General features: G+C 43.7%; 1 protein-coding gene across 1 annotated transcript in view; it reads left to right on the forward strand.

The window, feature by feature from the left end:
• GFOD1 (Gfo/Idh/MocA-like oxidoreductase domain containing 1) overlaps positions 1-8,464 on the forward strand; it is a 75,082-nt gene extending 66,618 nt beyond the window's left edge. The window contains exon 2 of the mRNA XM_074575911.1: positions 101-8,464. Coding sequence (XP_074432012.1) covers positions 101-1,020 — 920 coding nt within the window. The 3' untranslated portion in view covers positions 1,021-8,464. The remainder of the gene's footprint in view (positions 1-100) is intronic.
• Positions 8,465-12,920: the final 4,456 nt, after the last annotated feature.

Raw genomic sequence — 12,920 nt, forward strand, 5'->3', positions numbered from 1 at the left:
TCTTTCTTCTTGGCTCAGTCTTTAAGAATAGCCTTGAGGCTTTCAGCTCACTCAATCGATATATTTTTGTTGATGATTTTTTTTTTAAACTATTTTTCAGGCATTGGAAAAAATGTCATCTGTGACCGAACGGCGACTCCCCTGGATGCCTTTAGGATGATGACCGCGGCTCATTATTACCCAAAGCTCATGAGCATCATGGGGAATGTTTTGCGCTTCCTGCCCGCCTTCGTGAAGATGAAGCAGCTGATCCAGGAGGGTTACGTAGGGGAGCTGCTGGTGTGCGAGGTACAGGTTCACAGCGGAAGCCTGCTAGGGAAGAAGTACAATTGGAGCTGTGATGACCTGATGGGAGGTGGGGGCTTGCACTCGGTTGGCACCTACATCATCGACCTCCTGACCTTCCTCACCAGCCAGAAGGCTGTGAAGGTGCACGGGTTGCTCAAGACCTTCGTGAAGCAGACGGACCACATCAAGGGGATACGACAGATCACCAGCGACGACTTCTGTACGTTTCAGATGGTCCTGGAAGGCGGTGTGTGCTGCACGGTGACGCTCAACTTCAACGTCCCGGGCGAATTCAAACAAGACATTATTGTGGTGGGTTCGACAGGACGGCTGATTGTAATAGGCACTGATCTCTACGGACAGAGCAACAGCTCTCCTCAGCAGGAGCTCCTGCTGAAGGACTCCACGCCAGTCAGCAACTCCTTACTTCCGGAGAAAGCCTTCAGTGACATCCCATCCCCTTACCTCCGGGGCACCATTAAGATGGTTCAAGCTGTCCGGCAGGCATTTGAGGACCAGGACGACAGGAGGACCTGGGACGGGAGGCCCCTCACAATGGCTGCCACTTTTGATGACTGTCTGTATGCTCTGTGTGTGGTGGACACCATTAAAAAGTCAAACCAGTTGGGGGAGTGGCAGAACATTTCAATCATGACCGAGGAGCCAGAACTGAGCCCGGCATATTTAATCAGCGAAGCCATGCGGAAGAGCAGGATGTCTCTGTACTGCTAGCTCCTCTCAGCTCCTAGGAAAGAATAGGAACCAGACAGCTCTTAAAGGAAATGGTAATTCAGCCCCTGTGAAGGGCCTGGGCATCTTAGAAACAGCTGAGGATATGGGAGAAGGAAATACGATGTTTGGATCAACTAAATCTGTCGGTGGCTAAATGCCAAAGTGATAAGGTCCTTAGAAATGCCCAAAACAGATAGGAGACTTAAGAGCTGACATAACGTTAACTGTTTTAATAACAGTATTAGCTGGCTGATAGGAAAGATATATCATGGACTCATCTCCTGCTTGCAGGTGCTTTAGATTATCCAATTGTGTTTACTGTGAAAGGTTGGGAAGATCCTTTTAGATTTTCCTTACCTACCAGAGGGCTGTGAAGGTACTGTCATGTCATTAAATTTTCTGTAGTGTCTGACATGAATGGTTCCTACCATGACAGCTGACACCGCCGTGTTGTAGTACTACACCTCTAACCAACACACAGAATAATAGGACTTGGTGGGAAAGTGTTGCGTGATATGGAAAATCTTGGCAGCTCACTTTTCATATAGCTTGTTAGGAGCTTCTCTGTGTTGGTTTAGCGAGTTGGTTTTTTTGTTTTATTTTGTTTTGTTTTGTTTTATTTAAAGCACAATTAAGTAGGAAAATGTGTGGTTTTTAAAACAAAGCAGTCCTCAACCGCAGTGCATATGCCCCAGTATCGGGGGAGGGAGGGTCTTCTGTGAGCTCCCGGTCAGCTTCAGTGTTAACTGCACAGATTTGCTGATTAAAATGGGTTGTGCAAAACCTTCATGGATGGCAAGTGGCACGACACAGTAGTGATAGTGGGTTTTGTTACACAGCTGAACTCAGGCTAGTCTTATGAAGGTTTACACACAAGTTCCTGTGTCTGGGACTGACTTTTGAGTGAATTCGTCGTGTGTTTTGGTTTTAGGTGGAAAACAGTAGAAATCTAACCCGAAACCATATGATGCTTAGAACGGGTGCTGTTCTTTTAAACCTTTGTGAACTCGCACTTGAGAGATGCGTACCGACAATTAATTTCATATCGCTCAAGGCAGAAGCTTTCACTTCCACCAAGTGGTGGGTGTGAGTGAAAAACAAAGGCATGAGAAAATTTCCCGTCCATTTCCAACGAAAAAGATTAGATAAAGGCCCCCACCTCTTCACCTCCTTAAAGTGGCTGGCTACTGGTACTGTAGTAATCATTCCCTGTTATCAGTGCAGGGGTGGACAAACTCTTTTGATATGTTTGTCGTGTTCTTGTTAATATTTTCGATTACAGTCTTGAAATAATATATTCTTTTGAGAATATATTCTTGAAACAATATAGTGACAGGCACATGAATTACCCCAGTAAACAGGGATACTGCTTTTCTGCATAAAGCTGCTCCAGTGCTTATATGTTTACAGTGCTACGTCCTCAGATAGGAAGAAAGTAGAACACAAGCATATAGGACTAAATTATATTAAACTTGAGAAAAACCTTTTCAGGGTTTTTTGTTAATTTTGACTAGGGGAAAGAAGAGAACATTTGGATGAGCAGTAAATTAAAAGAGAAAATATGACCCTCTTTCTCAAGGCTATCGCATTAGTGTTGCCATTTTAGGTTAGAAAGAGAACTGTCAGATTAATTTAGATTTTTTAAAAAGCACTCGCAGTTTTGCTATTTTTAGGAGCGCTAAGGGCTTCTCTAGGGCTTCTCCTACAAATGACTCCATCTGATTGCTGTATGCTCCTGCCTGTCCTATACCCAGTTTGAGAGCTTCATGGTTTTGAACAGGAGGGCATCAATAGGGTGGTTTATCTCATCTGACTTTAGCCAGATGAAAGTCAAGTGTCTTGTCCTGATGCACTGCGCAAGGACACGGTAGTCAATACGGAGCAAGGTCTCCAAAGGCTGACTCGGTTAATCCTAAAATTAATACAGAAGGAGGTGCTCATTGGAAATTCCTGTCCTCCTCCTTTGCAGAGAATCTTGGCTTCTAAATTTTTAGGTGGCTAAAGTTAGGAAACTTGACTCCCACCGCAAAATTATTAATGTGTGTGCTCAATTTTTGAAGAGCGTACTTGTGACCTTTCATGAAATATTCCCCAAAGTGTAACAGTGTGACTGGTGAAGGAATAACGTAATACTGCAAAACCACACCCAAACGGAGAATTGTTTCTATCCATGTTGTTTTGCCAGTCCTAGCAACTGTCTCTGGGGCTGACCACTTCTGCTAAGACCTCGGGCAAGCTTTCATCATTCCTTTTTGAAAGCAGCCCTTGCCAAGTTTGGATGTTTTTCCTAAAAATGGATTTCTCTGAGAATTCCTGAGGTAGTGCCAACAGGAATTTCCTATTATAATTGTCATGGTATACCATGCTATCCAGTTCCTGCCCTGAAAAAATACACAGAGAAATACAGAAGAGAGAATTTGATCAAGAAATCATCTCTCTCTTTCTCCTGAAAAATGGAATTATCCCCAAGGGGATCAAGAGAGTTTTCATATAGTAAGGCAAAAGCCATTTATTGAAATTAGTGGATAGTTCAAGTCATGAACGCAAGCCTGGTGGATAATTAACCATGTCTAGTTAAACATCATCCAAAACTGGAACTAAATTGGACGAAAACATTTGTGACTGTTGCTTCTTAATGGTTTGACCATTGTGCTGGAATCGCTGTTCATGTCTTTGCACCTCGTTTTGGTTCACAAATGTTGACAGTTTTTCCTATCTGTATTTTCTTTTTTTTTTCCTGTGTCTTTCTGGGTTTTGTGATGCCAGCTGGAAGAAGATATGCTGGAATCCTGTTCCCGCCCCTGCAGTGAACAGTCCTGTCCCTGCAGTGAACAGTCCTGTCATGGTTTAACCCCAGCTGGCAGCTAGGACCACATAGCCGCTCCTGCAGTTCTCCCCCTTTTCCCCTAGAAAGGCAGGAAGAAGAGGGAGAAAAGGGTGGGTGGGGGGGTGGCAAAAGCCTTGTGGGTTGAGATAAGGACAGTTTAATAGAACAATAAAAGAAAAGGGAAAATAACCATAATAATAATAATAATGGTAAATGAATACACAAGATAAACCAATACAAGACAAGTCACTCTCACCACCCAGTGAACTGGTTGCTCAGCCCATCCGGATTCCTGCCCTCCCCGGCCAACCTCCATTTATAGACCGCACATGACGTCTACGGTACAGAATATTCCACTGGCCATTCCATTGTTCTGTCTAGGCTCCTTCTCAGCTTCTGTGGGAAGCTGAAAAAAGTCCTTGAATAGCATAAACATCACCTAGCAACAACTAAAAAAATATACATTATTGACGTTCCTTCCATACCAAATCTGAAACACAGCAACCACTAGAAAGAAAATTAGCTCTATCCCAGCTGAAACCAGGACACGTCCCCAGGCGAGACACAGTATATATTGATAGCACTGCTGAGCTCCACCTTTCTGTCCCAGATCCAAAGGTTTGGGTGACAGGCATTATCCATCCCCTGTGCAGACTTACTGATGCAGGTAGTGCTGCATAGCAGAAAGAAAATCTAATGCTTTGGTTACGTAGCCATCTGATGCTAGTGTTAGTACTGGCTTGCAAATGGGTTCAATCCTGTACAGCTCGTTGTGGGACCCCAGTGCTGGCCCCAGAGAGGCAGCCAGAATGAGCAGGGGTGGGGGTGGGACCTCCTCTTCTGACAGCAACAGAGACCTTACGCTCGATTTAGGTGAAGTCATTGCTGAACGGGGAAGACAGCAGTAACGGCATACGTTCTGGACTGTATGACAGTTTTTCCATTCTCTAGGAGGTGAAGGTGCTGTAATGTCAAGTGTAAAGATACTAAACTTCCACCTGCCTTAGAAGAGGAAGGAATTTGGTTTATTTATAGAATATATAGTACTATTCTGATCAATTGTTACTTTACAGTCTGGGATATTTCTTGGCAGCATCAAGCCCTCTGCTATTTTGGTATAGTTGAAAGTACATTGAATTGCCCTAAGTAGCCTCCGGAGTTCATGCTGGGTTTAAGAATTTGGGCAGCAGATAGCAGAGATGGACTTGATTGAACTCAAAAGCGGTACCACACCAGGAAACGTGTATTTGGAATTGCACTTTTAATGCTGTTCTTGAATGCTGTGCCACAAGGTTTGAGATGTATGCTGCTAGAGCTGGTGCAGGCCTAATAGCCAAACTGCAGCTACTGCTGGAATTTACAGTAGCCTCCAAATGAGCTTGTTCATACACTAGGTAGGAAATGTTCGTTCCTCTTTCCCAGGGCTGCTGTTGGAGAGGCTCTTTCCTTTGCCATCAACCTTTGCGCAGAGGATACTGAACGTTATGGTCTGTTGCCAAAGACAAAGAGAGCCAAAGGGGAGAGCCCAGGTGAAATGCTCTGCTGCTCTGCAGGGGTCTGTTCCAAGGCTGGGGCGGTCAGCTGGGAGACAGTGTCTTAGTTTCCATGGGAATTGCATTGGGGTCCACACCAGGGGTAGGGCAACCCTATGCTGGGCAACTGAAGTCCTTCCATGTGCCCAAAGAGAGAGTGGTGGCTGCAGCAGGGAGTGACCGGGAGGTGTGCCTGCAGTCTGGTACCTGCAATGCCTGCGCCAACAGGCAGAATATGGTGGTCACACGAAGGGTGAGGGCTGCACCTCCCAGGGGTGACAGCAGCAGCCTTGCTCCACCACTGTGTTTGGGAGCCCGAGAAGGGACCCTGCCCTTTGGGAAGCACCATCCGTCCTCTACTCCCGCTAGATCCGTGCACATCCTCAGCGCTGAACTCAGTGAAGTCCTTACATGGAGGCATAAGAACTCTGCAACATCTTGGGGTTTCCTATATCTAATATCATGCATGCGTTAAATTAGCAGTACTTTAGTGGTGTAGTTAGAAAATACCAACTAGAGATGATACATCCTTATCCGTGCAGCCAATATGGCAGAGAATCAGGACATGCATAGATGAGTTTAGGCTGAGGATGGGCTGCTGCGGAGCTCTTCCTTTGCTTTGGCTGAAAGCATGAGCACTTCCTGCCCAGCCAGCACAGGGCAGTCAGAGGCACTCTCCACTTTGTACTTCGTGTTTCCTTCTTTTGGATAGCTTTCGAATCAGTGACAAGCGAACAGCTGTCCTGGAAGTTCAGCCATTCAAAAAAGGATGCTTTTCTGCTGCACGTGGTCACAGCGCAAGGACAATTCATTTTCTCTGTTACCTTGTTTATTTCTGTGTCCATACAAATGTGGAAAAGACCCAGACAATTTAAAATGACTCATTTATCTACCAAAAAAAAAAATGACGGATTTTATTTAATGAGTACAGGTAAAGGTAGTATCTTGATAGTGTCTTTGCGGAGATTCAGAAATTACTGATGACAGAATTTCTTGTTGCTGAGAATTTTTAGATTTGACTTTTATCTATTGCCTTCAGTATAAAATACCACAAATTAGCAAGTCCCTTCACTGTTAAGTTCTGTATTTACGAGGGTTTAAAAGCACCCAGCAGACCTTTGGCTTTGGGCAGATAATCAACACGGTGGTGTGATGTTCCAGTGGCCCAGTGATGTACCCTTAAGTACATATGAAACTCAGCACTGGACTGTTTGACCTCTGCGGTGCTCTCTGCGTATCTAGGACTAGTTGGGAAATGTCAGGATTGTTCAGGATAGCAGCTTCTTGCTGTTGTTGTTGAAGTTGTTACTTGTGGGAAGCAAAGTTTGTAAATTTTAGAGACGAAGTATAATCGGCAGTCTTATCTGCTTTAAAATTTCCTCTCTCTTGAGCTGCTGGATGAAGTCTGTCCAAGAAAAATAATTTCCCCTTCAACAATAACTGCCCACTTCCATTTGCTCATGAAAAGAAGAAATTTTAAGTAGACGGGACTAAACATAATGCTGCATTCATGAACCAATGTCATAACCTCATGACTTACTGAGCGTATGAAGCCAGAGCCCAGGCAAGTAATGACTTTTTCAAAGCTGCCAAATCAAAGCCATGGGGTTGGGGAATGAAGGGTATCAGCTTAGGTCAAACTGAAATAGCTTTTATTCAGCATTTTTGGTTAAATGAATAAACAGAATGGCTATGGTCTGTCCAAAACTGAACGCAAAACATGTTTGTAGAAGGTCTTTTTTTTTTTTTCCTTTGGGATCGAGTTCTGTTTTTAAAGAATGCTGGTTTTTAATGAAAAGTTAAAAAAAATCCATCTTGTATTATGTTTTCGCATGTGTGAAATTGACTGTTTGGAGTTGGGTGTGAGTTCTTTTGGTTGGCTTTTTTTTTTTTTTTTGTAAGTTCATAGTTTAAAAAATCCCATCCATTAGGTTTAAGGCCGTTCAGTGAATTAAGCTGCCCTTGGGCAGGTTTGGCTCTGAACCTGCATCCTCACAGTGTTGCGCAGTGACCCCATTTCTAGCATCTGAATTTGGCCATCTGGGTTTCATTTGTGTCTCCTTGTGGTGGTGGGAAAACCGGTTCGTTACATGGTGTTGGCAACAGATAATCAAGACACTTTTTGCAGCAGTGCCAGCCATCGTCTTTAAAAGCACTTAACTCCATTAACTTGTTTACCATGGTTATTTATGACCTTCCAGCCATGTGCTGGCCATTGCTTCTTTTTCTTTTTACACCAGCCGGCAGACTCGCTTCCCTCCCCTTTCTGTTTCTCATTCCATTGGCAGCCAGGAGGCGAGTCTCCCTTCTTTCCCACCGAGCTCGCGCTCGGTCTGTGTTACGCACGGCATACGGGGTGGCTAACCTACAACCTGAAGTAACTTTTAACACAGATTCATTAAAGAATGTGTTAACACCACAACTGCTCCAGTATGTGGCGTACCGACTGCCCAGCCGGGGCAGGAATCGGAGCTCCCTGCTATGCTGTGCTTCACAAGCGACACTCACTGTTTCTCTCCGTACTGGTTTTCTTTTATTTGATTTTGCAAATGAGAATATGTTCAGTTTGTTGCTGTGTCAATATTGAGTATATATTTATTGTTTTTCAGACATACATACATATATATAAATGCTATATATATATAATGTCAACGCATGGACATATGTACAGTAGATATTTTAAAGAGCTATTTATCAAGAAAAGTAAGTGTTATAAGTAAACAGAGTTTATATTTTATATATTATGTAGATAGCAAAAAAAAAGTGGTTAAATTATAGTAGGACTTTTGGGGGCGGCGGGGGGGGTGGGTTGGAGAAACGGGCAAGGGCTGGTTCTAGCATTTTAAATAGCCAAACTACTTTGTACGGACGCTGCCTGCTGTGCCTCTCGGCTGCAATATCTGTTTGTTTCTTCTTCTGGAAGATGATGTGCATTGTTACTTTTACATTGCTTGGGGAATGTAGTTAGTTTATTCTCAGCCAACTGGTATGTGCTGCTTAAAACATGGTTTCCTGCTGTTCTGCATATTTGCATTGATGGAATAAAAGGATCTTAACTGGCAAATAAAGACGTAAAAGGATGTGACCTCAGCTGTCTGTTGTTTTTCCCCACACTTGTATTGGGGCGGGAGGGTAATAACCTGGTTTCTGGCTGGCTTGTTAAGTTCAACACATTGGAGTAAAATATATGGGCTTTGTGCTTGGGGGTGGGGATTGTGACGGAAAGAGAGAAAGAGGAAGGTTTAACATTAAGCTATTTGAAGGTTTAATGTTATGACAAGGACTGAACTAATGCCTCCTGGAGTGACGTGTCCTGAGGAGACAGTTTTGGTGCCAAAGGATGTGAGTATGTCCAGTGGCACAGCAAGACAGGGGCATTGGACATCCCTGCTGAGCACAGCCTGGAGATCCTTTCTCCTGGATTTCCTTTTTCTCCTAGATTCTTTTTCTCCTTTCTCCAGCACAGCCTGGAGATTCTCTTCCTACCTCCCCACTGGTGTCCTGGGATGCCTTTGCCTTCCCTGTCCTCAGCTCCCTCCAGTGACATCCCCATGCCTACATGATCCTTGCTCCCATCTGCCAGGAGCTGTCATGTCTTTCCTGTTTACCCTCATGCTCCTTTTCTCCCTTATATGTTGAATGTCTCACCAGCCTCATAAGGAGCTTGTTAATCCAGCCCCTCTGGTGCTGGAGAAAACCTCACTTGAGTACAAAGCAGAAGATAATACGAAGCAGTGGGAGATTCTAGGCTCGGAGGAAAGATTTATTGCCTCTGTGATTGATTCCTAAAAAGGACAGAGCATTTCCTATGTTGCTTTTTCTATTTTACAGGAGAGCACACAGAAAGATGTTGGATTCTACTCGTCTCAGTGCTCACCCATTTCCCAGGCACTACGAAAATACAGCAAATCTGAGGCACAAATCTGTGAAACGATGGGATATCATCATCACTTACTATGCACAACCCCCTCAGATCACACTATCTTGTGAACTGTGTATTTTTTATATATATATGTATAAAAATTTAGAGTGTGTATAACATTTACTTCATCCCAGAAATTCAGCATGTTAGCTATTTCTACTAGTACCATTGCAGCTATCCTACGTAACAATGTTTATATACACATAAAATACATTTATATCAGTTTTAATACACATAACTTTCTTAGCCTGAAGAGAAAAAAAGCACAACACAAGGAAGAATAAGTGCCCAGATCTTCAGGAATTATATTTTAATGTTTGCCTGGCCCTCATAAGCAAACGTAGTATAACCTTGCTCAGGTTTCCAGATCACTGTCTCCAACTAATCAATTAGGCACTGAAATAAAATAGGGCCAAATTTATGGTATATCCTTTCCCATCAACTTCATAGTAAAACAAGGCCTACTTCCATTTCAAAGGTTAAAACATAGAAATGTTTAGAAAACAGCACCTAGGGGTGCAATTACTGTGCAGGAATGTCAGAGATACAGTGGGATTATTCGTACGCAGTCACAGCACACAATGTATAACTGTATAGGTAAGTGCAAATGCAAGAGCGAGCATAAATATTCCACACTAATGAGGCTACATAAATGCTAAAGTAAACATTTTCAAACGTGGATCAGCATAGTGAGACATTCAAGTGTAGATTTAGGAACCCAAGTAAGAGTTTAAAACAAACTGCAGAAATGTGGGTGAGGGGGAAAAACCTCTTGCCATTTTCCATAATTTTTGAAGAACCAAGGCTTCCACAGCTGCTCTAGCTTGTTCTACTGTTTTCTGGAGCTCCTATTGATTAGCAGCTATGTAGGAAAAACAATGGGTGGCTTGTAGCCATAAATATCAATTAGAAGAATGTTAAATGCATTGCATTGTTCTCTTCGGGAATTAAGAGTTTGCTGGGGCAGGGGTTATTAAAAAGTGTTGCTGTGCCAAAGAGAAGATGCACTTAATGCCTTTGTTACTGATCCCTGTTGGGCGGTGGAAAGCCACAGAGCTCTTTGCGTTGCTGTGGTGCCAATGGAAAACTCACATTTCAGAGCGGACATACATGATGCATAGAACAAGAGGGCTTTTTGCTCCATGTAATACTCCAGAGCAACTCGAACGGGGGCGAGATGGCGCGGCTCGTCCTACAGCAGCCTTTCCTGGAGACGGCGGCTGGGGGAATGGCACAAAGGTGCCTCTTGCTTCGCTTGCTCAAGCCCACGTACTTGTGCTGGTCACTGCTGCCGCCACCGTGCTCAGTATGGAAGGAGGAAATTTCCATCAGGCATCTCGGAGTCACCAGACCTGTCACCTGTCCCACAGCGCAAGTCTAGTACCAGCTAATACTTGTCTCCAGCATACCTTGACTTTTGTAACACGTTTTCCACTTGGGACTGCTCCAAGTAGTGAATTTAGCTCCACAAATCTTGGTGTGGCACTGTGCCTTTGCTTTAAAATGACTAATTGCAGCTCCACAAGCAGTTCCTGAGGGATGAGGCAGAGCTGCTGACAAGCCCAGGGCACCAGTCCTTACTCTTGTCCCCAGCTGCTTGTTCCTGCCTTCCCTGAGTGCTGGCACTGGGGAGCACGTCTGCAGCCACCTGGTTAACGTGATCGTGGATTTAGCTGAAAACTAACAACATGGCCTTTTTACTGGGCTAGTTTTCAGGCCGATCCGTTGCCTGATCTGAGTCATTGTCGACAGCAATTTATGCCAGATCCCTTTAATAGCGGAATGTAAATAGAAACCAGGTCTGCTGACTGCCAGAAATGTGCTTTTTTCATCAGATCAAAGAGTCGGTACAGTAACTGCAGAATAATAAACACGACCAAAAAAAAAGGGAATGGACAGAGGAAAACAATTTTAAGTTCTGTATTTCTGTACAAAAGGATATACATGTAAGCAAATGTTTCTTAAGAAACTGGAGGCCCCGTCCTCCAGACGTGGAAGTGATATACATAGAGATTCTTAGAGAAGCCTTTCAGAGTCTGCTCCAATCTGTTTTAATAACTCTGCCTTTTGCAGTTAATCACATCTTGCAGCCTAAAGACTTCTACAGGAATTATCATATCACATCCAGGCAATGACGAAAGCCTCTCAATGCAACCAGCTTTGTCACTTGTGCAAGTAAGTTTTACATAGCATTTCGGCCAAACCTGAAAAAGCTGAGACCTGCACTTCAGACTTTGAGAATGCAGAAAGAGATGGAAATGGAGCTTGACTTGTAGCATAATGCATTTTCTTTGGTGGCTTTTTCTTCCCACTGCTGTCCCTAAATTGCTAGATTTTATTTTATTTAGCATTTCAATGGTGCCAGTTGTTGTATCTTCTGGAATTATTTGTGATGAAAGGAGGCCTTACTCTACTAACATGACAAGAAAGAAGGTAATCAGAAAGAGAGGGAAAGTCAGGACCAGGAAAAAAGCAGATTCACAACAAACAAGAATGTCCCCGGGCGCTGATGATTGATTTTCTATCCTGCTAAGTCCCAAACGTCCCAAAAATAGAAACGTCCCAAACATGATTTTTGACTTAGATGAACTCATATTCTTCTGTATCATTTCTGTGGCACAGTTAGGAAGTTAGCATGCAGCAGAGACTATTCCCACTAAGGAAGCTGCTTGTAACCACCCTCTTTTGGAGATTATGAAATTAATAACAGGGCCATGGCCTTTCTGTGCCTGCTGGCCTTAGTGCCAGAGGGTGGTCCTAGGAGCTTCATCTGCTGCTGTGGATGTAGCTGACAGTTGAGAACTGACCGGTAGAGTGGAAGGATGTTGGTATTACAAAACTAGCTTTTTAAAAAATGTGTCTCTCTCTGTCCCTCCCAGTCAGAGGAAATTCAGGTGTAAACTGTGCCGAGCTGTTTCGGCACAACATTTTTGGTTAAAATGGACTATTTTCCCATTCACTTTTCTATGTCTTTTGCTTGCAGTTCCATGACAGCAGAAACAACTCCCTGGGGGCTGCTCTGCCCTTTCGGCCACAGGCCTTGCTAGCTGGGAGTAACTCCTGTTGTTTAGGCGTACAGCAGGAACAGGGCCTCTACAGAGAACAAGGGACTGAGCCCCTTGCTGAATTGACAAAGCTCACAGCTATTCACCCACCTACGGCAAACTTTGTCTGTACCGCTTCACATGTATCAAGTCCCTTACAAAGATTAACAAATCCCCACAAAATGAGCTGTTGTGATTACTCCCGTTTTGCAGCTGGCAAGGTGGAGGCAGAGGTGAAGTTGGTGAGATCACCCTCTAATGAATTCCTCTTTCCTCTGAATTTCATACTTGGATTATTAGGTTTGCCCCCTCCCAGTGGCTGAACCCGTCACTCAAAATGTCACTGTCAGAGGGCCCTGCAAATGTCTAAGATGATAGAAATGTCTCATTCCAGACCAGGTACAAGCTCAGGTCTTTACGTAATTTCAGCTTACTTGGAAATACTCTTTAAAATAGTAATATTTGTGTATTTTTTTTTTTTTACTTGTAGCTTCTAACCTTTTTTATTTTTTTTAAAGGCAGGTTTTGGTAGGATTTTTCGCCTTTTATGGACAAAGTGGTCTGAATTATTTAGC

The sequence above is a fragment of the Larus michahellis genome, chromosome 2 (assembly GCF_964199755.1).
Source record: "Larus michahellis chromosome 2, bLarMic1.1, whole genome shotgun sequence".
NCBI lineage: Eukaryota > Metazoa > Chordata > Aves > Charadriiformes > Laridae > Larus > Larus michahellis.